General features: G+C 42.8%; 1 protein-coding gene across 2 annotated transcripts; it reads right to left on the reverse strand.

Moving 5' to 3' along the window:
• Positions 1-9826: 9826 nt before the first annotated feature.
• On the reverse strand, positions 9827-24648 carry pank4 (pantothenate kinase 4 (inactive)). Of its 2 annotated transcripts, none has more exons than XM_018725283.2 (19): positions 24527-24648; positions 22132-22214; positions 20955-21163; positions 19425-19608; positions 19228-19320; positions 18560-18713; positions 17903-18084; positions 17032-17113; positions 16442-16542; positions 15039-15194; positions 14676-14788; positions 14240-14327; positions 13452-13603; positions 12971-13026; positions 12482-12531; positions 11926-12030; positions 11431-11531; positions 11033-11101; positions 9827-10314 (listed from the first exon to the last, which is right to left on the reverse strand). In XM_018725283.2, the coding sequence occupies exons 1-19, from the start codon at positions 24642-24644 to the stop codon at positions 10083-10085; spliced, it is 2328 nt and encodes a 775-aa protein (XP_018580799.2). In that variant the 5' UTR covers positions 24645-24648; the 3' UTR covers positions 9827-10082. The 2 variants fall into 2 exon arrangements, with proteins under 2 accessions (XP_018580799.2, XP_018580800.2); XM_018725284.2 differs by having other exon boundaries at positions 24544-24615.
• Between the last annotated feature and the right edge of the window lie 221 nt (positions 24649-24869).

The raw sequence follows: 24869 nt of genomic DNA on the forward strand, positions 1-24869 counted from the left end.
TGGTTCCAGTCTCTGGCCCATACCGTCACTCTTCAGCTCCCAGTGAGCACTGACTGTGGCTCCTATAACATTTCTGTACTGGATCAGTGTCAAATGTGAGAAAACCCAGCTGGGATCACAGGATGACTTGCGATGGATTAGTGAGCTCTTTGATTCTAAGCATCTCTTATGTCATTTTTTCCTTTCCTCTTCCCGCATCTTCATCTGTAATCTTTCGATTTCAGAAATGTGTCTCATTCCAGAGCTCGAACACTTTGACATAACCCCGTTATTTCACAGACTATTCATATCTGTCAAATTCCGCATTGTGCTGCTGAAATGATCTTCTTTAACAGGACAGGAGGAACTTGGGAAATGTTCCCTTTCAAACATCTCAAGGTTGCCGTGGTTCAGCAGTTCCGGTAGGAACATGTGTCAGCCTCTAATCTACAGTTAGCACCTGCAGAAACACCTTTTCGTCTGCTGTTTTCCGAGTGTTTGGTTTTAGCCCACAACTGTGAAATGTGATTACGTTCTAACAAGAAGATAGCGAGGTGTACTCTTTCATGTAAAAATATGCTGTTAGACCAGGACTTGATAGTCCCTCCGCAGCCCAGGGCTGGGCGGTGCAAAGGAGCAAATTGACGACTATTGAATTTCAAGCCACTCACTGCACATATTTATTCAGAATAAACACTGCCGTGCTGTTGAGGAACCTTTAATAACCCGACGTGAACAAGTTCAATACATTAAGAGTCCATCCTCAAGAATGGCGCTGGCAGTTCCTCACACCAACCCTTCTGCAGGCCGGTCCAGCCGAAGGATTTCGCCCCGTAAACTCGACAGACTCTGTGAGTGATCGCGCGGGGCTTCTGAAATCACGCTCAGTGTACGGAAAGTACGATGATGGAAACAAGTCAAGCGTCGCGAACATATTATCTCTGCCATATGCTGTGAGCGTTGTCGCAAGGATTAAATATTTTAGATTAGCATTATACAATTGGGTAAGTGTGGTGCTCGCTGTACTGTAGCAGTGCCTCAAGCTAAGGGAACAGAAAACGGGTTGGGGGAGGTAGTAGGGAGCGGGGGGATAAAAAGCAGCTGCTCAGCGGGACCAGGGAAGACCCCCTGCCTGGCACAGTGCGTAATCAGCCCCAAGCACCTCAGTGCCAGAGTGCGGCGCTGCCCCCTGTCGCTCCACTTTGATGCTGGAGCAGCGACAGGCTCTGCAAGGCATCCTGCGGGGGCCCGGTGGATTCTGGGATCCGGCCGCCTGGGGAGTCCCATTCCTGAGCACCCCCACCACCCTACTCCTGGAGCTCTGAGCTCCACCACCGATAACCTCCCACACAGGGGCCTCCCACTGAGCTGCGACCCACAAACCCACAACCACGCAGAGAGGATCGGCGCACATTAAGAGCCAGTAGGCACAAGTAAACTCGCAGCTGTAAATAGGCGAATGCTAATTTTGATGCTAATGCTAACGCAAGATATGATTATGCCTTCCTTCGCCCCATCAACCCAATTTTGTTATCACATTTTTACAAATGCCACAAGCACTGGACAAATGGAGACGCCATGAAAAGGATGGAAAAAGGGAAAAAAAGATCCTCTGACCCCTGTGAAAATATGTTTCGGTACAGAAGCAGTTGCTCTACACAACTAGTTAAGCTAATTTGGCTGCGAAAGAAACCACAAAACATCGTGGTCAAGGTGAAGAATACATACAAATGGAGGTTGCCACATAGGAGGCATTTGCTAGTCAGATGGTGCCTACTGAGTGTAGACATGGCAGGTGGGCTTTGCTTGGGTGAAAACACATCTTCCCATTTTATCGGGAAGACTAAGTGCTTCAGAGTGCTTGAAGACTACATGGGGGCCGGTTTGTGATACTCTCATACATCACGTGATGGAAACGGAGAGAGGAGAAGCAGAATGGCAAGAAAAGAGTGAGGAATGGAGTGGCCATAAGACAAAATACGACCCAGCAGCATGGAACGGAAGCCAAGAAAACTTCCCGAGGCTAAGAAAGTGACTCAAGCCCATTTTCCACCGTATTTCAGACCCAAGTTAGTGTCGTGTCAAAGATTGGTCCATTTTAGCCCTTGTGAAATCAGATTCCATACTTTGATGTGCACCAAGAGTTGGCATGAAACTGATGGTTTTGGTTTATTCTTGTAAAGTGGGATGTGGTTCGATGTTGCTGAGAAAGCACACTGCGCTCCCGGGAACGTTGCTGCTTGATGACATCATTTTAGCATCCGAGACCTGCATTGAACACTTGGAAAATGAGCTGTTGAGAGCATATCCAGGTAAAACACTGAAAGTCTTTTGCAAATGTGACAGGGCACAAAGCACTGTTGATGCCATACAGCAACGAAAGGAGTTTATCGTGATCTTTCTGGTCCAAAAGTGAAGTACGGCAGGGCCACCTAAATCGCAGTAAGCAGATTAAAAGAATCAGATCTCAGAACAGCTGCTGCTCCATTATTCATATTATTGCCTGCTCTGTTAATGTTACAGTAACAGCAAATAGACACAGTACTATTTTTTCACATGATTGTTCTGCTCACAGCACACTTGGAAAGCAGGTGTGGAATCTAATATGACCAAAAGATGTTTCCATTTTTCAGAAGCAAAAGTCGGATCAGACCTTTCATCAGGTGGAGAAACAGCGTAGGAGCAGCCGTGGGAACAGGCTGAGGCAGTGGACGAAGAGTGCGTCTATCTTCTCTTCTCAGTAAGTGTGCTGAAGTGACAGATGCAGGATTGCTGTAGCATGATCCAGATGGAAGACGAACAGGCTTTGCCAATATCACTGGTGTACCAAGCCTCTGAACTTCCTTGCAGAGGCCGTGGAGCAGGGGTTCTGAAGACTTCTCAGTGGGTGTACCAGTTGGCCTCAGCCTGAGGCATGATGGACTCTCTACCCCCCAGTGGTGCCATATGTCCCATTCCACATATGGCCGACAGTCAGTTCACTCCTCCGAATCTATAACTGTTAGTGTAGATGTAATTGGAGGGAGAAATAACATCACTGTTTGTCTACATGGTCACATTACATGTGAAGGTATCCTTCAATTTTACCATCTGTTTTTATCTATAATTTCAGTATGACGATTCTTGGCTTTCGATACCCACTTTTCAATTTATGGATCAAAAAATCGCTATAAGAAAATGTATTGGAAGATTAAAATTTAAAAAAATTAAAAGTCGTGCGAGTAAAGTGGAAGTGCAGTAATGTACTGTAATTGGTGCATATGCATCCACATCTCTCTGTGCGTTGATGTGTTGGGAATGTGAGAGCGTTGCTTTAAGAGAGTGGGGCATTATGGGAAGTGTATGAAATTCCACACGAATGTCTGTTGAGGTCATGCACACAAGGGTAGGAGACAGGAGGCAGAACCCAAGTGTGGGATCTTTTATCCATTGTCCAAAGGGCAAGGCAAGAATCGTGGTCTGGAGCAGGCGTGGGTCAAAGAACCAAGGAGCGAAGGTCATGCTGAGGGAGGATCCAATGTCAAAGTCGAAGAATAAGACGAAGGTTGTGGATGAGGGTGGCAGGACTTGGGAACGAGGAATCAGGGCTGGGGAGATGAAGCAGGAACACGGGGCAAGGCATGAGCAAGGCGAAGTGCCAGGTTACAAATGCAGAGGGGACAGATGTCTCGGTTGAGATTCCACAACCTCGGAGCGGTGGTGTGGCATCCTTTATGCTCGCCCCTGCTGATTTGTGCCACGTGCGTTCGACTGGGATGAAGTCGGGGGGCGTCACAGTTGGCCTTATTGGGTGTGTTACTTAACTGAATGACTCTGCAGACATCAGAGCAATTAGAAGGAAAAGTTTAGGGGGTGGTTTTCCAGGGGGGCATGCTGGCGCAGTGGGTTGGACCAGGTCCTGCTCTCTGCTGGGTCTGGGGTTCAAGTCCTGCTTGGGGTGCCTTGCGATGGACTGGTGTCCCGTCCTGGGTGTGTCCCCTCCCCCTCCAGCCTTATGCCCTGAGTTACCGGGTTAGGCTCCGGCTCCCCGCGACCCCGTGTGGGATAAGCAGTTCAGAAAGTGTGTGTGTTTGTATACATTTGGCCAGCAGTGTGCAGTTTTAGAAAGTTGTTCACAGTAAACACAATGTGCTCAGTGGATCCCTGCTTCGTCTATTGCATATACTGCAGAGAACTGATCAATTAAAAAGAAAACGTGGGAATTACCTGGAGTTGTAAGTACATAAAAGTGAATGCTTTATACTGCACTGAAATCATGTGTTGATAGTTATATTAGTGTTTTACAGTGTTCTAGTGATATTTGGGACGTTTTTTTTTGGAGTTTTCGGATTGGCTAGGAAGGCATTATTTTTATTCTCATTCAAAATTCTGGGTAATGTGCTTTCCATATGGAAAATTTCAATATCCACATTGTTTTCTGGAACAGAATTAATAATTGAGGGATGCCTGTACTGCGTTACACCATGGCTCCTCACTGCATACTCAAGGAATGTGTCCCCAGATCTTAAAACAGCTGTATTATTGGACTTACTCGTCAGAGGGCTCTGTGTTTGTTCAAACCTTTTTCTTTGACTTAACTGCCTTAATTGCACTACACTGCATTTATTCAGAGGTTCAGTGTTCACACTGACAACAATCCAGAGACAATAAGGTTATTCAAAAACAAACAAGACCATCGTAGAGGGGCGCACAACTACGGAAAGTAGTTAGTTCTTATTTGACGATCATCATGATTAGGTAAAAACAGAGCAAGAGTGCCTTCAAAAGAAGTGGGTTTTCAGACCTTGTGTGAAGACTACGGGAGAGTCTGCAGTCCTGGGGAAGACGAGAAGTTTACTACACCGTGTCGGGGCCAGTGCCAAAAAATTGTCTGTAATATATACACACCCCTGCGTTTCTTTCTGAAAAGAGAATACAATAAAAGGAAGCAGAGACTTACTATTATAATTTAGTGAAGTTCACAACTAAAAATACTAAATAATACAAAATGGCAAACATTTTAGCAACTGTAATTATTAAACAAAGGTTAAGTTAGATCAGAAATGTAGGACACTTGTAGGTTGCTCTGCTTTCGCTATTAACCGAATGACTTGTGGGGGGAAAAGCAAATTAGTTTCCACCCAGTGTACTCAAACTTTAGATTGTTCCTGTGAATCGTATGGATTTTCTAGCAATTGTGACAGAACCCAGACAGAAGGATCATAAAGGATCCTGTAGCTGCCCCTATCAAGATCAACATGCTGGTTATGGCCTACAAGACCATCACTGGAACTGCTCCCCTATACCTAGAGGACCTGATCACAGGACCTGATCACTTGCTACATCCTAGCCAGACTGCTGAGTTTCTCCACCTCTGCCCACCTGATGATCCCACTCACAATGAGCCCAAAATCAAAGACATGAAGGTTCTCACTTCTTGCTCCATTGCAGCGATTTGAGCTACTCTCTGTCCCTCAGAACTGCTGAATCCCTCACATAGTTTTAGAAGAGTCTCAAAACACATCTCTTTCTGGCCCGTTTCTCTCCTGGCCTCTTACATGTTCTTTAAACACATAAACCTTCGGTAGTTATCTGTTAAAAAATAAGATTTAAAAAAAAAAAAAAAACTTGCCCACCATCAATTCTACACGCAGGTACTCGTGTAATGTATGCTGGTTAAATGGTGGTGTGGGAATCTGTTGCTGAAATGCACTTTTGTTTACTCTGATGTGTACCTCACTTTGGAGAAAAGCATCTGCTAAATGAGTAAATGTAAAGCGCTTCTGAAAATGTGTGTGTGTGTGTGTGTGTTATAAGAATCTATACATACTTGGACCATTAAGGAATTTAGTTTGTTTCCCAGCACTAGTCAGTTGCTTCTTTCCATGTTTATCTATTTGTTCACCAGTGGTAAATTCTATGTGCTCTGGATACTATGACAATTTACAAATCACAAACACAAGACAATGAAAGACATCTGCATTGCGTTAAGAATTTATATATCTAAAACAATGATATATTCAAAGGCAAATTACATCTGCTTCCATTCCCTAATGTTAATATGAAGCTCTCCAGGTCTGTACGCCTGTTTGTGTCCAGGTGGCATATACAGTATATTTCTATATTCCAAATTCAGATAATGAGCTCAAATTTCAGACTTTTTAGATTAAAAAGAACAAATTAAATATTTTTTTATGCCCTGCCAACCAGATTTAAATGTACATACCAGATATAGTACATGGCAGAGAAGGTACATAATATAGACACTTGGTTGCTGGGTTAGAAAAACATTGTGTTAGTTCTTCATAACTGCTTCATGGCAACATTAAAGTGATTCTGAAACAGATACAGTTTTCATGGGTTAGATTAATGGAATCTACCAAAATAATATCTCGGTCTATTTTCTCTGAAAACCACCCTTAACATACATTAAAAAGGGCTTCATAACATTACTGCATTTAGCTGAAGTTTTTCTCTAAAGCAACTTGGTGTTAAGCCACTTACAATTATTTTCCCATTTATACAGCTGGGTAATTTTTACTGGAGCAATGTATCTACTGTTCTGCATATTTATTGTCCTGCACTCATCTCACACTGTTCTGTGTTGCACCATAGTCCTGGAGAAACAACATTTCATTCCACTGTATACAAGCTATATAAAGGAATGACAATAAAGACCCACTTGACTTTAGGGTGAGTATACCTTGCTCAAGGGTATTGAAGCTGGAGATGTGACTGGAACCTGCAACCTTTGGGTCCAAAGGCAGCAGCTCCAGCCGCTATGCTACCAGCCGCTCCAAAAGATAAAGTCCTGGCTGTCCTTTATAAATAAAGTCTTTCTGCTGGAACATAATTAAAGCACAGATGAAATACATCATTCTAAAGTTTGCGTGTTGAACACGCCAGTTTTTCCACGTTAAATTACTGTCGCAGTTGACAGATTTTTCTCATAGTAACTTTTATTTAAGGTTTCCCACCACCTTTGTGCTTGTGAGCTAGTAAATGAGAGCTTTTCTGCAGTCAACACAAAGCAAAAGATATTAAAAAAATGGAGGAAAATGAACTTATCAAACTCATTAAGTCACCTAATAACTTAAATGAACCCACTTCTGTCCCTCCCATGGCATGACAGCCACGCGGGTGGTCGCTATGGGTCAGGTTTAACTCAATGACATCAGCAACAATAACTTAGTGACAATACATCATACCCAGCCCAATTATTACATTGTGTACTTCTGTCCCTATTGAGCAAATTTTAAATATATTTAATTCAAAATAACTTCCAAGATGCTAATGCTGAATGGTTATCTTCATCATGTATCATCAGCAAATCTCAAAGATGCTCGAAACAATATAGTTAGAACGAACAATTTTCTGAAAATTAAAAAAATGGAAAAAAACACTGAAAATGTATTATTCAAATGCCACTCTTTATTGGAATTTTTGTGAAATGCAATAGGAAAGCACACATGGTTAATGTACAAATCTTGTTGCTGTTGTCAATTGCCTGCAGGGAGGTAACACAGTATGTGTGAATATTCCACCTTTACTCCAGTACATGGCAAATTGAGACAATCTAACAAAGATGAGACAAATATGGTGCTCTTTCACACTGTCGTGAATTAAAAAGCTCAAAAGAAAGTGTCCTTTTCAAGTGAAGGCATTTCAAATTATATTTACCTAGTGATTGTCAGAGAAAAGTCATTCTTCATCCGATACAATGAACATCTCGCAGTAATAATCAAGATGCACAAATCAACTTTGTATGTACACGCTTACATTATATATACAGTGCGTAAACATATACAATTATAAAACGTTTATAAAAAGACCACAGGAAAAGCAAGCAAAGCTCTGAACAAGTGAACGGAGGACAATAGCACCAACTTTGGACAAGATGAGCGCATTATACCTCAACATACAAAACAAGGAACATGACAACCACCTGCTTGTGGTGTGCAGGTGCAGTACATACGTGACGGTGGGGTTACATTCATGTGTATACAAACTTGGCCGCTCACACAAAGCTGGCCGTAAGAAGAACATCTGAGAAGCAGTATTACTGCTGGACACGTGGAAACACACACAGAGCTCCCAGGACTGTGCGACTGAGGCAGTAATGTACAACTGTGCTCTTTCTCCCAGAGAATGGCGCTGATTCTGTCTCCCTCTCTCTCACACACACACACACACACACACACACACACACACAGAGAAAACACATGATTCTCCTAGACTGCAACTGATGTCACAATGTACTTTACACACTCGAGGAGGACACACACATGCTCAAATCATCTCACACACACAAAATCCAAAATAACATGCTGTGAAAATGAGGCAGTAATGAACTTACTGCACTACCCTGTGGTGGACACATAAGAAGCATTTTTTTTGGAAACCAGAAATGCTTATAAAAATGAGCAATGGAAAAAACTAACAGAAAACCCTAAAAAAAAAAAAAAAACTCAAGTCTGAATTTTGAAAACGTAAAGCATAAACAACCTTTAATATATTAGAAAATATAAAGTCCCTTTGCTGACAGTTGCTTGCTTTGAGAAGTTCTACATACAATCAGATTTCATGAGGCATGATTTAGAAACCTAATGAACCTGTTTTCTTCTATGAAAACAAAAAAAAAAAACAATTTCATCAAAAGAAAAATACTATAATGAACAGAAAACACCACTTACTAAGTTAGAATGCATCCCCTGAGGTACCACCTCTGTCTTGCTTTGGCTTCTATTTCAACATAAACTATGTTCATTTCTAAAAACATAAAGCATGATTAAGCTTTTCAAAAAACTTAAAATGCTTCACTGAAATGAAGATACTGAAGACAAAAAAGAGAACTGCAACACCTCATAACAGTGAGAAAACCGATAAGTTTTTTTTTTTTTTTTTTTTAAATGGATAACAAAACAAGATACGCTGCAGAGGAAATTACCTTTTTTTTGCAACAACCTAAAGGCACATTTATCTGTGAAAAGAAGAACAGATCATCCACTGAAGAATTACGCCGCTTATTTAACATATGGGGTTGTTGTGTACCTGTGTTGCCGTTCAACGTGATAAGAACATGTCGAAAAAGCTGTCACTTAGGTACATAATCTGAATGAATATTGCAACCGTTTACAGCAGTTAGTCAAGACCTCTTTCAAAAACCCAGCATTTCTGTAGAGCTCTACCGATATTTTGAACAATGATCCCATTTTACAACCTGAATAACCCACCTACTGCAGGAAATTGGATACAGGCTGATAGTAATTCCTCAAAAACAGCTGAATGAAGTCCACAAATAAGTTTATACTTAATAAAAAATTCAATGTAACATGATAAACTTCCTAAGCACCGCTGTAAGAATGTCTCATCCAAAGACACTATTGTTGACCAAGCACTGAAGTTGCGCAAATCAAGACCTCTCCTCAAATCATTACTAAAGTGGATTAAAGCAAAAAAAATAAATAAACAAAAACAAACCTCTGATCGTTACCAAACTGTTTATGAAAGAAATCCATATTTAAAAATTCTTACAATATTTTCAACCAAACATTATTTTGTCAAGAACTCTTAAGCTTTCAAATCCAAAATCACCACTGATTATGAAGATACAAGTACTTCCCACAACTGCATCCCACAAGCTGTATTCTAAGGTGAAACCTGATTTATTGTTCTGAATAAACAGGGATAATATTGTCAAATGTCTGCTTGAACATTAATTGAAAATATGACCACAGGAGACTTATGTGCCCTGCATCTGAAAAGGGACGGCCTACAATCAAAGAAAGAGCAGAAGGGCCCTCAACATTAGTGTCAATCCCTTTGCTAACCCTAAAAATAAACCCACCATCTGATAAAGGGAAGGGTGGGGGGGGAGGGGGGGAGAAAAAAAAAAAAAAAAAAAAAACTTTTACACTGATGGGACGGTGAAAAAATTTCTGGGACATTCATTTTCACAGCAGACAACGGCTTTATTTGCTCAAGCCTGTTGACTGTAGATTTATATTGTTAGAAAAAAAACTCCCCAAACCCAACATGGACAAGTCACAAAATCAAAGTCTGTGCATCGCCTTCTTCGCTCAGAGAGTAACAGACCACCACCGCCCCCTGCTGGCTGAGACCTTCTACTGCTTCAGCTCTTGGCTTTTGAATGGCACCTCGTACTTGAAGACAACACTGAAGATCTTGCCTCCCAACCTCTCCGCCAGCCAGGAGTTTTTGATCACGGCCAGTTTGAGGCTCTCGCAGTTCAGCATTGCGTAGTAGTTGGTGTGGATGGCTCGCCCCATGCCCTCGATCACCACCAGGTCTGTATGGCGCTCCAGCACCACTGTGGCCAGAGCCTTGTCCAAGCGGCTACATTGGGGCATTCGGGAAAGGTTAGTCCAGCCCTTCTTTTCTAGAAAATTCCTCAATCATTCCTAATTCCTCATTACCTCTAGATCATTTACTTATTCAAAGCCTTCATTAGTAAATGATGTGAACTTAATCAGAATCAACTGCCTGTCTGTTTCTGTTCTGTTTTGCTTTGTCTTACATTACATTTATTTATTCTAGAGTAAACAAGCAGAGTTGGTGCTGAGCTGAGGAGCTAGTGGCTACTATCTGAGACCTCCACCAAGGGGGCTCTCCAAGGCAACCTACACAAAGATAGGTCTCCCTCACCCACTAGCAGATGTTTTGCTGCAGAAAACGCAGTCTTGATGGCATAAAGTCATACATGGCACTCACAGCAGTACCAGAGCCACAGGCCACAAAAACCACCGGAACGAGTCAGAAAAACTGAGCCGCGTCTCATTCCACGTGCTTCCCAGAGTCTTCTTTAATAAGACTCATCTACCCAGCTGTTTACTGTCCCTTTGAAACAAATGTAAACTATAGCATTGTGCAAATGTTTGCATTAACAAGAGACAAACAGCACCAAACCACTGAACAAAACACATACAAGATGCACTAAGCACTCTTTGGGGTTAAAACGGCTAAAGCATCAGACAAAAAGGTTTCTATGGAAAAACATCTGTATAATTTGTATACTAAAATGCATAATCAGACCAATTTCTTTGGAGAATCTTACCTTAAGTCTAAACATGGAGAACTGGAGCCACTCTGGACTAATGTCAACTTGTCTTCCTTCAGGGCAGTTCTAGAAAAGTGATTTATAAAAATCAGAAGAGTGTTCCCTATAGAGTGTTCACTGCCTGTTAAGGTCTCTGGTGAGAATGAAATAAAAATTCCATCTCTGTGACACAAACTCAGGACTCCCTCTTGTGGCTCTTATGCCAGTACTGCCTTTGGGAATACCAATCCATAATGTAGGACAGCAGCAATGACTAGAACCCAAGATAAATGAGTTAAGAGCAACATAAATGTTCACACAGCAGAATAAAACGTGTGAAATTGTACAAACTTAGTCACTATATTCTCTACGAAGGCCCTCATGAAGTGCCAGCTCAAAGAGCGTCAGGAACTCACTGAATGACTGAATCCATGGCAGCGATTCGCTCTGTCAGTATCTGGAGCTCACTGTTTGTCACATCATTTAATGCCGGGCCAGAGTTGCTGGCTAACACAACCTAAGAGAAACAAGGTAGATGCAAAAGTTTAGATATCTCTGTATTTTACATTTACTCATTTATCTGACACTTTTCTCCAAAGCGACTTACAGGGTTAAGAATTATTTACCCATTTATAGAGCTGGGTAATTTTTACTGGAGCAATTTTTAGGGTAAGTACCTTTCTCAAAGGTACTACAGCTGGAGGTGGATTCAAACCTGCAACCTCTGGGTCCAAAGACAGCAGCTGTAACCACTAAGCTACCGGGTGCAGGGAGAAGTTCGTACAGAATGATACTGCACAGCAATAAAAAGAGGACTCGGTGCATTCTAATGAAGTTCCCCCGATACCCATCAGCGCTGAGGCTCCAGGCTGGAAGATTTACTGCCTAAAGGGTAGATGAGAAGCTCTTACCTCCGTTCCCCGGCAGAGGAGTTCTCTAACAAATGGGAACACTCCCAGTATGATGTCTATTCCACTATTATCTACGAAAAACAAGGCACATTTGTGAGGAGGACCCTGCAAGAGAAAGTCAGTAAGCACAGTGTTCAATCAGTGGTCCGGAGGAGACTCGCCAGTCTCGTACACACACAGCAGAAGTACTTAACGCTTCACAGTAAAGTTACTTAAAATATCAGTATTTCTATTTAAGGTTTTTTAAAAATAAGATTAACACAAATAATATTAAAACTCATAAACATGTCTATTAGTGAACAACTGTTAAAGAGATTGACTTGCGGGGAACCTAGTGTTGTACCCTAAAGATTGTCACTTAACCTGCATTGTGCCAGTTTAATATGAGCCGTAGAAACGGCTAAGGGGTTCCAAGCCATTTGTGGATAAAAGCTATGTGGTGTAATAGATACAGGTGGGTGGACAGACATGTACTAAATGGTACTACATGTGCCGCGCTGAGTGCGTTAGATCTAGACGACTGTCAAGACACAGGTGTGGCGGAGCTCAGCTTCACCTTCAATCTTTCCAGCCATTCGTTGTAGCAGTCGACCAGCCAGGGTCGCTCTGTAGAGAAAGGGCATTTATCAGGAAGGTCTTTGCACCACAGTAAAAGAAGGTGCGAGTGGCACCAGTGATTAACTCCCCCCCCCCAAAGATGTATTGCTTATACAAAGAACAAAAAAAGATCTCTCTAAAGGTTGTGGTATTTTAGCATTATATTCACAAAGACAAGCAATGCTGAGGGACTCAAACTTTAATCACACTCAATATCATACTCGATTCAGGCATGGAAGGAGAGAAAGAGTGTGTTCCACTGATGTATGGATGAGTGACCCATTGTAAGTAGTGTATTTAGCAGTGTAAGTCACCTTGGTGAATAAGGTGTGTGGGCTGGTAACACTACACAGAGTTTATTGGATGTCACTTCGGACAAAAGCGTCTGCTAAATAAATGAATGTAAACGAGCAAAAATATCGGGTGGTTGTTAAGTTCTTATTTTTACCTTGAAGTTGGCGCTTTGCTTCTTCAAATCCAAATTCTGGATCAGATTCAAGAACACTGCAAGACGTTTTCAAAAACATAATTAAAAACAAAACTCCAGCAACAATGTACAGTAAAATAAAAATTCTTCAGCATTGTCTGGCACAAGTGGTTAAAAAAATAAATATCTTGCAATATCTGTCATGTAAATCCTGGGAAACCCAGTGGACACAGCAATGCAGCCCTTCTACTTCCTGACTCATATGAGGGCTCACACACACAAACCAGTGGAGCACATTCACTGACGAGTGAGTGGACGCTTTCAGAAGAAGCCCTTTCTTGGCAGGTGGCCCTGTGGCGATGGCATAAAAGGCCAGCAAGCAGCACCTCCCTCCCTCCCTCCTCCCTCCCTCCCTCACTCCCTCACTCCCTCACTCACTCACTCACTCACTCACTCACTCACTCACTCACTCACTCACTCACTCACTCACTCACTCACTCACTCAGAGATGGCTTTGGCTCCCCAGTCGAACACGTTCCCCGCCAGGAGACCTTTAACCAGGGCGAACTGCCGCTGCTCCCAGCTCAGTTTCTCCAAGGACATCACCACCTTCTGGAAGTACTTCAGCGCCACGTCATTTTCCTTCTGCTTTACCTGTGGGGAAAAAGAAAAGAGCAGTGATGCCAGAGTAACACGCACAGTATCACCCACAACAATGATGCCCCTTGCGGGGATCCCTCCATTGGAGTAGAGTAGCGAACACCTCCAGCATACACCAAACAGAACAAAAGGTCACCGATTACAGGTGAAACGATGCTGCTTTGAATAACGACACTCACAGCAACACCTTAACATTTCAATCTGACATTTATTACGGTGCTCTGCAATTTAAAATTGAAATTTAAAAAATTACACGGAACAAAAAATTTGACATTTTTAATTACAAGAATGAAAATTTTAGTCATGGTCATCACAAGGGCGAACTGAAATTTTTGCTGAAACTTCCTGCTACAGTTCGAGTCCTGATCAGATCTTACCCCTGTGGTACTCTTGACCTGTTCGTGGTCAGAGAGCAAAAATACCACCAGACAGCAGGACGAATGGCCCAGCTGTCCCTAGCTGGCAGCTTAGTGTGGACTCCAACCAAGGAAAATGCAAAAGCAGAGGTGAAAATGGTCCTACACTCTCCGCTCTACACAGAGGTGCAAAGTGCCTCTTGCCAAGTGGCTAAGGAAATGGGAAAAAACCAGAGTGCCTAGAGAAAAAGATGGGTAGCAATTCAGTTCCAACCTTCGAGTAGGGATCAGGAAAGTTGAACTCGTTCAGACAGTGCTCTCTTGTGTCTAACAGACTCCTGACAGTGAGGGACCCATAAGCACTAGCAGGAGGGGAAAAGAAAGCAAGCTACATTAGCAGACAGAAAACAGTGGAAGGCTACCACCATAATCCATACACAGGAACCTTCTTACCTCTTTCTATTAATGTTAGCAACAGTGAAAATTATTACAAAATGTCAGAGGAATGACAAGAAAGCTACATTTAACAAGCAAACAAGGATTAAAAGACAAATGAAGTGGCTAATGAATGCAAAAAAAGTTAGACTAAATTAAACCCAATGAAGTTAACTAAGCCTCCCGCAGGCCTCCATCTACCAGGATATCTTAGAAAGCCACTGTGAAGGCGACAAACACCGGCGGGAGCAGTGGGTGTCGAGAAATATTCTTACAAAGGCTGATGGCGCAGAGTCTGCAGCTTGTGGAGGTACTTCTGGCGGAACTTCTCTGCCCGTTCGGCGGCCTGCGGGAGGTCAGGCTGACTGGCCACGGCTCGCTTCACCACCTGCGGACACACGCATGCAGCAGAGGCGTTGGGAGGAGGAGTAGGAGTGAACTACTTTCCCTACACGGTACCTTGGGACTTCACAGTATGTGCACGATTGCGTTTAGTGAATTTCTTGTTGGACTTGAACTTCGAGCACAAATGCAATCTTGCACAAAGCATGAAAGGTGCGCAAGTGCAGTGATGGTAATAAAGTCCAGCGAGAGCCGTTCTATAAGAGCGGATCAGATGAAAGCAGATACCCACTTACCCCGTCCAGGGCGTCCTCGAAGCAGGAGAGCCAGTACTCGCGGGCCAGCGCGTCCTCTGTCAGGTCCACTGTGTCGGGCACGTAGGACGAGGGGTCCTGCAGCAGGGGGAGGTTCACCAATTGCCTCTCCAGTCGGTCCATTTCCAGCATGTCAAACTGGGGTGGGTGGAAAAGGGACATTGCCATGAGCATAGTGAGAAAGCGCACCTACGGCACTCAAGCAACCCCCACTGCTTCCTCGAGAGCAGCACAGGCCACATTAACACTAATCCCTCATTTTTACAACACACTTGGAAGTATATTTGTTACACGTTTATCAGCTTAACTGGTGCTTATACTCAAATAAGCTTAACAAGCTTAGATTTTTTTTGCATTTGTCCTTTGTGCAATGCTGGCCAGTCTGAAAATGGCTGGTTAAACTTGCAATTCTTTAACCACAATGCTAGATGCAGACGGCTTTAAGGGCATGATTTTGCTAAAGGTCAGACACACTAACGAAGCATCCCTGTGGTGACCTTCCTAGTTTTCACACTGCGCATGAACCCCAAGACTAACAGAGGCCAACAGACATCAGGTATGTGTGAATCACTGAAGCTGGGAGATGATTAGGAAAGCTTACCACACTTATGGCTACATAGTTTACAGTGAAAGCAGACATCCACTGCAGTCCTGGAGAGCTGCAGTATCAGGAGGCAGTTGCTCTAGGCTAACACTGAACCTCCTAACTGAACTGCCTGTTATATCTCCTGAACCTGTTCATCATCCTTTGTGAGCCAGGACAGAATCCATGTATTACTGAGAACTCTCAGCGCTAGCAGTGAAGATCTGTGCCTTGCATCATGATTATTCCCTGCGTTCAAATACTTTCAGACCTAATATTACTATGAACTAGGCCTGGATTTGCGTGCAGTTATGGGATAAAACAAACATTTCCCACTTGTGAAGCTGCAATAACTGAACCAAAACAGAGTTAGTAAGGGGGCCAAAGGTGGTGAAGAAGTCAGCAAGCATGTGAAAGGATGATGACTGCACTCAGCATCCTCTAAAACATGACCACATAAGCAAGAGCGGCACACGGGCAGGGTGATCGAAAGCACGGTCCTACAGGGCCTAACCAACACAACCGCGAAATGGGGTGAAGGGGGTACTTACGGAAAACTGAAGGAGAAGGTTAAAGAAATAGAGAAAGGGCATGGTAGATATGGAAAAGAAGTGAAAAATAAAACAACGTTAAGGGTGGCATTAGAACTACATGGTGAAATTTAAAGAATGAGGATAGTGCTTCAAAATATGAAACCATAATGACCCCAGAAAATTATTTCAAGATGTTTTTGACAAAGAGGAAGGCAATATTCTCTGAGGGGAGACAGGAGTGGCACCTGATGCTGATGCAGAGGACTCACCGTTCCGCTACGCGCGCGCTGCATGGGGTTCAAATCGGGGGAGACGCTCATTAGACCCGAGCTCCCGGCATAGTTCTCCCCCCAGCTGTACTGGTTCGGGTCTGTGCAGGACACAGGTCAGTCTCATGAGGACATACTGAGCGCTGTGTACAGCTGGAAGCTTCTGCCTCTGATCTGAGAACTAGCTTGCAACTAAAACCCCGTTGCGTCGACTCCGTGTAATCCCACCATGATCCCACGATCAGAGCGGCACAGAAATTGAACATCAAGAGCTTTGAACATTTCGATCCGCTGATGACATTTTCCTCTCTGAAGAAACATTAATTCAAACAACAAGCAGACTTTCTGTCCTCACACACAGCTGAGTGGATGTGTACAAAGTCACACTTTGCTACTGCTGAATAGCAAACCTAGACATACTGATTGTCAATATTTTCCACAGTAACACTGAAAAAAGTAATTCACAGCGAGTCCAAACTCAGGCATAACTAATTATGCAAATGTGCACTTAGTAATTATGCGGCAAAATGTTTGAAAAGGCCTTCTATGATGTCCAAGCAGCACAGGGAGAAAGTTAAAAGATGGCTTACTGTCCTCCTCTGCTCCCTTGAGGAAGGCTCCGATAGCGCCAAGATACCCCTCATGTCTAAGGAACAGAGCCTGCACCTCGCCCTGCAAAAAAAGCATCAAACAATATTAACGGTAGAAAGTACTGCACTTTACCACAACACCAATATGAACGAACTGACTAAAATAAACACAGCATTGGGTCAGCTGAGAACTTGCAAATCTAAGTAATCGCTAGAAGACATTTATATTTATTCACTTAGCAGATGCTTTTCTCCAAAGCGACTTACAACAAACACTATGTAGTGTTATGAGCCCACACACCTTATTCACCAAGGTGACTTACACTGCTAGATACACTACTTACATTGGGTCACTCATCCATACACCAGTGGAACACACTCTCTGTGACACTCACACACTATCGGAGAACCTGAACAGCATGTCTTTGGACTGTGGGAGGAAACCGGAGCACCCGGAGGAAACCCACGCAGACACGGCGAGAACATGCAAACTCTACACAGACTGAGCGGGGATTGAATCCATGTTCTCTCACACCACCCAGGCGCTGTGAGACAACAGCACTACTTGCTGTGCCACCGTGCCACCCAGACAATGTGTGGACCAAGTACCCATCATGAAAACCAGATGAAAAAGCATATAGCTGTTCACAAATAAAACTGCAGTCAAACACCATACCTCTAAGATTTAAACAAAAGAAAGTTTTTTTCTTTTTTTTTTTAAATGATGCCTAGCTAATTTAATCATCTACAACAGCTACAGGCGATGACTACAATTTCCATCACTAGTCATATTTCATACATTATACCATAGCTTACAACATTTTGGTGTGGGAAATTAATACAAGTCCTGGACATTGTAGTAGCTTCTCACTTTGGTGAAGAAGTTGATGCTGTACGTGATGGTATGCATTGTTACTGGGTGACCCCGGATGAAGAAACCCCCAAAGTAAACCCTGCTCAGGTTGTGCAGCCGGGCGTACAGGCAGGCCAACTGGCCAATATCGTTGCTGATCATGTGAAGGAGACTCTTGGCCATGTCTTCTTTGGAAAACTCTGCACAAAGCAACAGACATAAACACATTGGTCAGTCTGCTGAGTTGGACCAAATCGTAAAATAAGCTCAGTGAAATCTTTGCAGTTAAACAAATCATGTGGCAGGGAGAAGCAAAAAAAAAAAAGCAGATAAAGGCAACAATCAAATGGTGTTTAGTGTGTGAAACGCTGAGTTTGTGTGTCCTAGAACTGCACCAATAAACAGCACCAATTCACTTCAATTATTCTAAGACCAATAAAGCACAAACCTCCGCGTATAAAGACTAAAATCCTGTCTAGAGAATGTCCTAGGGATGCACATGCCTGAAAACCAGACCATTTCACAGTAGTAGAGACATCACTGCAGACAAGGGAACAAGACTGTGTGATAGGCCTTTTGCTACACAAGCTATGCAGGTTATTCAAAGAACAGGTCATGTCTGAGGTTTTATGAGGAGCCAAAAGAGCATAATAAGAAGTTCTCAGACACATTTACCTTTGTCTGTTGTAGCAGACTTTCCAAAGCTGCTTGCAATGAGATCGCCAGTCAAGCCCAAGGAACTGTAGGCTCCCCCATAGATGTCCTTGACCAACATGTCAACACTTGAGTGCTGCCCCCTGGAGGCCAACTGAAGCAGCTCATCAAATCTCTGGAAGTGGGGTAGAGGGCAAAGTAAACCATCCATGTGTCCTGTTCTGGTAATAAACACTTAAGTAGTGGTGTGGAACCCACCAGGCCAGGTAGAAAAAGGTGGGATGGGTGTTAAGCAGCAAAAAGGATGACAGCCCAATGCTGATCATGCATATACATTTACACTCAGTGGCATAGGGAGGAAAAGGTAGCTCATCAAACACAGAGCAGGTAGCATTTCAGCAATGTTGGTACAGTGACTTTTTATTCTCATCATGGGTCAGGTGTGTTACTTAGACACAAGATACTTTAGTGGTACAGACACAGAGACAGAATGCCAATAAACGCCTAAGTTATAGTTACCAAGCAAGAAACAACAGAATGAGAACATTCTTCACTGTAAAGACAGCTAAGCAAGTAAACCAACTTTCACAATACAACAGCACTCAAACAGTGAAAGAATTCACATTTTAAAAAATATTCGGAAAATAATCTACTGCACTGTCACTTGTGGAAGTGAAAGCACAAGTTACCTTCGTTTTTGTGAGCAATGCTCCCAGACCCCAGAAGGTCCCTCCCCCAATTGAACTTCCTCCAATCCGTTCAAACTTATCTTCAGATTCAACCTTCATCAAGACAACACAGTTAATTATACGGCTAGTTAAATATGTTATATTCATAACTGATCAATCTCTTTCGCTACCAGAGTATGTAACAGTGGGCTGGTTACCTTGACGATGGACACTCCCGAACCTATGTTGATCAGCAGATAGGGGAAGATGTCAGGGTGTGTGTTCTGGAAGCGGAACTCAGAATCTGCATGCTTGGCGTACACAAAGGCTTCGTGGGGAATGTTTCTCAGCACAAAGTTACAGCCCTTTATCAGACAGGTCATCTCATCCTCCTTGTCCACTCTGGTTTGGAGACATGGGAATGAAGAAGTAAAATTTAACTGACTCTCAACTAATTAAGTATACCAGCATTCCCACAACTACATCCACTGACTGATTATGAACACATTTGGGACTGGAAAATTGTCTGTAACTCCTTTGTTTGTAATTTAAAAGTAACTTTTACTGCATTGGGAGAATGGGGATGTGTGTTCCCCCAATAAATCACAATCAGTAAAACATTAATAGAGGCATCAATTTATGTGCAAGTTAGGTCTTCTATAATCGCACATACAGCTATAATACATTTAGAAGTACTTTTTACTTTAATTTTACTTCAAACATTCAAACTAATTTGAAATGGCAGAAAATAAAAATACATTGCCTTCACAAACTCATCCTAAAAACACGTGGACAGTTTCTCATTTTCTTATTGATCACCCACAGTCAGGAACACCAGACATGAGCCGTAAAAACAATGCAAGCGAGTTGAATTAAGGCAGCCATGCACTGTTTGGAGGGGGAATGCTACATAAATAATAAATCAGCTTTTGATCAATCATTAAATAAACTGAAATGAAAAATTAAGCTAAATAAAGGCAGTGCCAATAAAAAAACAATACAGAACATCAGACAACAGAATAAACTAGAAACCAATGTAGAAATAGGGCAATTACACAGACTGAAAGCTAAATTGTTAATGAATGTTCAGTTGATAACCAACAAGGTCTTCTATGTTTCATATGTTTAAAAAAGAAATACTAGGAGGAGGAAAATACAAAAGTTATGAGAATCAAAAACAGAGACTGAAAAAAATTAAAGGGGAAAAGCAAAAGTTGCTTTCTTTTAAAAAAATCATTAGGAAACAACCTATTTTTACATTATTTCTAACTTGTTTTATTGATTGATTAACCTTTTCCCTATTATTTTCTTATTATTCAAAGCACTGTTTTCTTAGTAATTTGTCATTGCCAATCTGTTTAATGACTAATCGACAACCACTTTACAAAAAGTTTACAAAATGGATAAGTGAATAAATACAAATAACTATCTGCACCTTCAAAAATTTGTAGCTCCACCTATTAGTAACACAAGCAGCCAGTTTATAAATAACCGTTTTGTATGAGGTAAATAAAAATTTTAAGACATCCATCAACTTTTCCATTTACAAATGGTTTTGGCTGAAAAATTCCAAGTATCACTTTAAATATAATTTTTTTCCTTTAAAAAAAATAATGCGGGGGGGAAAAAAAAAAAAATGCAGAACAAACGTTGCATCCAGAGGAAACAAAAACCAGATGCAGAACCAAGCAAAAGACAGCTGCTTCCTGAATATACACTACAGCTTCTCACTGCTCTTGGGCGCTCACTTGAGCCTCAGCTTCTTCTCGATCAGCTCCTTAAACTTGTAAGCACCCCCGCCTGTGGCCTTGATGACCTTGGTTTCTGTGTTGACCAGGTGATCCTTGATGAAGTCCAGGCACGTCTCAATATAGGTATTCTCAAACTTGATAAAGTGAAGTCGGGCAGTGATCTCTTCTTGTACTGAGATCTCATACAAAGGGTCACCTTCTGTCTCCTGGGTGGGAGAAAGAGACTGAGGCTGAATAAAATTTGAAAATACAGCTTCTTGAAAAGTCAGAAATGGGTGCAAGTTACCCAGGATTCAATTTTCCATAACCAGTACATTGACAATGGCCAGATTATAGACTACTGGCTGTGAACCAACAATCCAAACCTTGCTTGGTCAAATTCTAGGAATCGTGACACTACGAAACAAGGTACAGCGCCAGTCAAAAGTTCGACAACATGCACTTGCTGGAAACTACTTTCTTCCACTTTCAACATTCAGCTAACAAGTTCCAGCAGGAACATGTCTTCCCAGCTCTTCTGCAACAAATCCCAGAGATGTATGTACACGTGGGTAGCTTTGCATTGATTCTTCTGTTCAGTCAGTCCCATACAATTATTGCCCAGGTTGAGCAGGTGTACTCAAACTTTTGACCGGTACTGTAAAAGGAACCTGCTTCAACTGAGTAAAGCACCTGCTAAGCGCAAAGAAAATACAAACATGGGGTTGTAAAAACAAAAATAAACATTAACAAAAAGTGGAGTACTCAATTAGAAAAATAGCTTGTAACATCACCGTCATTCTGTCGGAGCAACTAAGTCACTAACATCCTTATAACCGACCCCAGTGTAGAATGACAATTACTCAGGAGGCTTGAGGACTCCAAACACAGTGTAGAGTCCAGTACCCATGTTGTAAAATCCTACCTGTTCAAAAGCCTTCTCAAAGACCGACAATTGCAACAGCAAAATAGTCTGGTCTCAAATTTGGGGTGACAGATGCAGAAAACTCTACAAATTTCAACAACAACACTTTTCACAGCATTTTCCAATCAATTTATGGTGAAATGTCATTGAATAAAATTAAATCTGGCAAAGAAAATTCTGCAAATCTAATGCAACAGATTCCAGGCCAATTCAACATGCTACGTTGGTTCTGCCTAGTGCCCTAGTGCCCTAGTACCCTTAATATCTTACCTTTGCTGTATGGTCAAAGGACCGGACTTTGGCTACTTTGTGTTGAACTGTAGAGTAATAAGCAAGTTTGGTCAAAGAGCCTCCTGTGGAGAAAGGGAGAACTTTGTTAGAGGGATCTTTACATCAAGTCCTACCACCACAATGCATAGCACCACTGCACTTCTGTTAATAAAAGGGATAACCGAGAGAATTATGAGCTATCACTGCTATTACACACCGAAAGACTGGAACAATGGAGCTCCTGTATGAACCTGCTCCAGGATTCAAAACAGGCTGCTTCTTCTTCGAACCACAGCACACTGACCTCTACGACACTGATTCAGAAAATGTGACAATTTGGGACTATTCATTACACTTACATATGGATCGCTACATACAGTAGATACTAGACTGATCTCTTTAGAGCATTCTGTGTCTGATCTGTAAAAAATAAATGTGCACAGATAGTGTTATACAGATACAATTTTTTCATTTGCAATGTAAAAATAATCCCACTATGTTCAGCCAATTAAGAAGCATTTAATACTTTGTAATGGCTGCAAAATCAGGATGTCGATGACATTTTTCGACAGCTAATGTATAGACCAAGTGTGAAGAAAAAACCAGAACGAGATCCTGTTGACAGGTAATGCACAGGTTTTTGGTATTCCCTTATAATCTGAAGGTTGCAGGTTCAAACCCCTCTCCTGCTGCAGCACCCTTAATCAATGTAATTACCCTGAATTGCGCACGCACACACATCATCTGAAATCACTTGCCCCATGCAGGGTCGCGGGGAGCCAGAGCCTAACCTGGCAACGCAGGGCGTAAGGCTGGAGGGGGAGGGGACACACCCAGGACGGGATGCCAGTCCGTCGCAGGGCACCCAAGCGGGACCCACCCAGACCCACCGGAGAGCAGGACCCGGTCAAACCCACTGCGCCACCACGCCCCCCCATTTACCCTAATTTGGTACCTAAGAATTCCCTGCTGTATAAATCAGTAAATCACTGTAAAGGTGACAATATATTCATATTCAAGTTTTCTCCAAAGCAATTTAAAATCTCAGGTTTGTATGCTAAGATACATAAACACCATGCACCCGTTTAAACAGTTGGCCAATTTTTGCTGGAGTAATTTGGGGTAACTAGATCAATGATACTACAGCAGATGCAGGATTCAAACCCGAGTTGTTCTGAGCGCAACATGATAGTCCTAACCACTACATTATTATTGAACATCAAAAAACAATTCTTATTATTGAGTCACCTGGTAGTGTAGGGGTTAGAGCTACTGCCTTTGGACCCAAAGGTTGCAGGTTTGAGCCTCATCTCTGGCTGTAGTACCCTTGAACAAGGTACTTACCTTAAAAATTGCTCCAGTAAAATTACCCAGTGGTATAAATGGGTAAATAATTGTAACCTCAACATTATAAGTTGCTTTGGAAAAAAAGCATCAGCTAAATGTATTATCCAGAACACTGACAATAATAAAATCATTAAAAATTCAACCTGAGATACTACAGACAAAATGCGATAAATTACAAGGCCAAAAATGTACAAACACCCTGACTGGGTGAAGAATGTTCATCTACTCGGACTTTGGACAGGAGCCCTGCATCAGCAGACCCCCCCCCCCCATGAAGTTTTAACACATCAGGTCCACATTTTATCACCTTTACTTCGCAACACTCGCTACAGGTTACATAGGGGAAGCGAAGACAACATGCTGAGCACCCGGCGCCATTGGCGTGGTGTCATGTACTCCAACTCGAGACACTGCATGTGGAACCAGTGATCTACAGTGATGAAGATGACTGTGATGAATTGATGAGCTCCCATCCCCCACCACACACACATACACACACAGAGCTGAGAGCACTCTAGATAAGAGCACAGGGCAGGGCCTGTTTCAAGGTAGGGACTGTGCCAGTGAGTGGGGTGACATCGGGGAAGGTCAGAGAACTGATGAGCTGGCACACACACCTCCAGTCCCTTCGTCATGGCGCTATGCTCCCACAAGCATGACAATCAATGTCACAATGACACACACGTTCAGCAGTGACCCTGTTGTTTACACTCCGCTAACGCGCGCACGAGACACGAGTGACACACACTCTCTCACTCAGGACAAACTCACTGCGCCTGACATCACATTCACTGACTGACAGTGACACTACTCTGGCACTGCACTGACAATGACAATGAATGACACAATGGCAGCCTGCGCACACTCACACAGTCAGCGTGAGTCACACGGACTGTTGCCCCCCGAACGAGTTCAGGCACACAGGAGACACGGGTGACGGGACCTGCGGACAGAGAGCTCCCGCGAACATACTAGTATACGGCAGCAGCTCCACAAGTGGCCCTGTTTCGCAGACACACAGCCAACACGTTCTCTCGTTTTCCGGTACCTATATCTATTGCGAACCTCTTGGCATTCTCCAAGTTGCGAAAGATCTCGTCGGGCGGAAGAGTAATGCTCTTATCCATACTGTCGCGAGTTCTCCCCTTTCGAGCGCAATCCGCCATGTTGCTTAACTTGTATGGGGGTGGAGCGCGGGCACGCAGTAATACGACGTACGTTCGCCCGACGTCCCGGCGTTGTCCGATGACGTAACTACGTCAGAAATGAAATGTCGTACTGTCCATGGACTAATTTGTCGACAGGTAGTTACTGGAGGTGGAGGATGTGCCTCGCAAATGTTCAACGAAGTCTGATGTGTCCATCCAATAGTTGTGTATAACTCCACAGAG

The sequence above is a fragment of the Scleropages formosus genome, chromosome 22 (genome assembly GCF_900964775.1).
Source record: "Scleropages formosus chromosome 22, fSclFor1.1, whole genome shotgun sequence".
Taxonomy (NCBI): Eukaryota; Metazoa; Chordata; class Actinopteri; order Osteoglossiformes; family Osteoglossidae; genus Scleropages; species Scleropages formosus.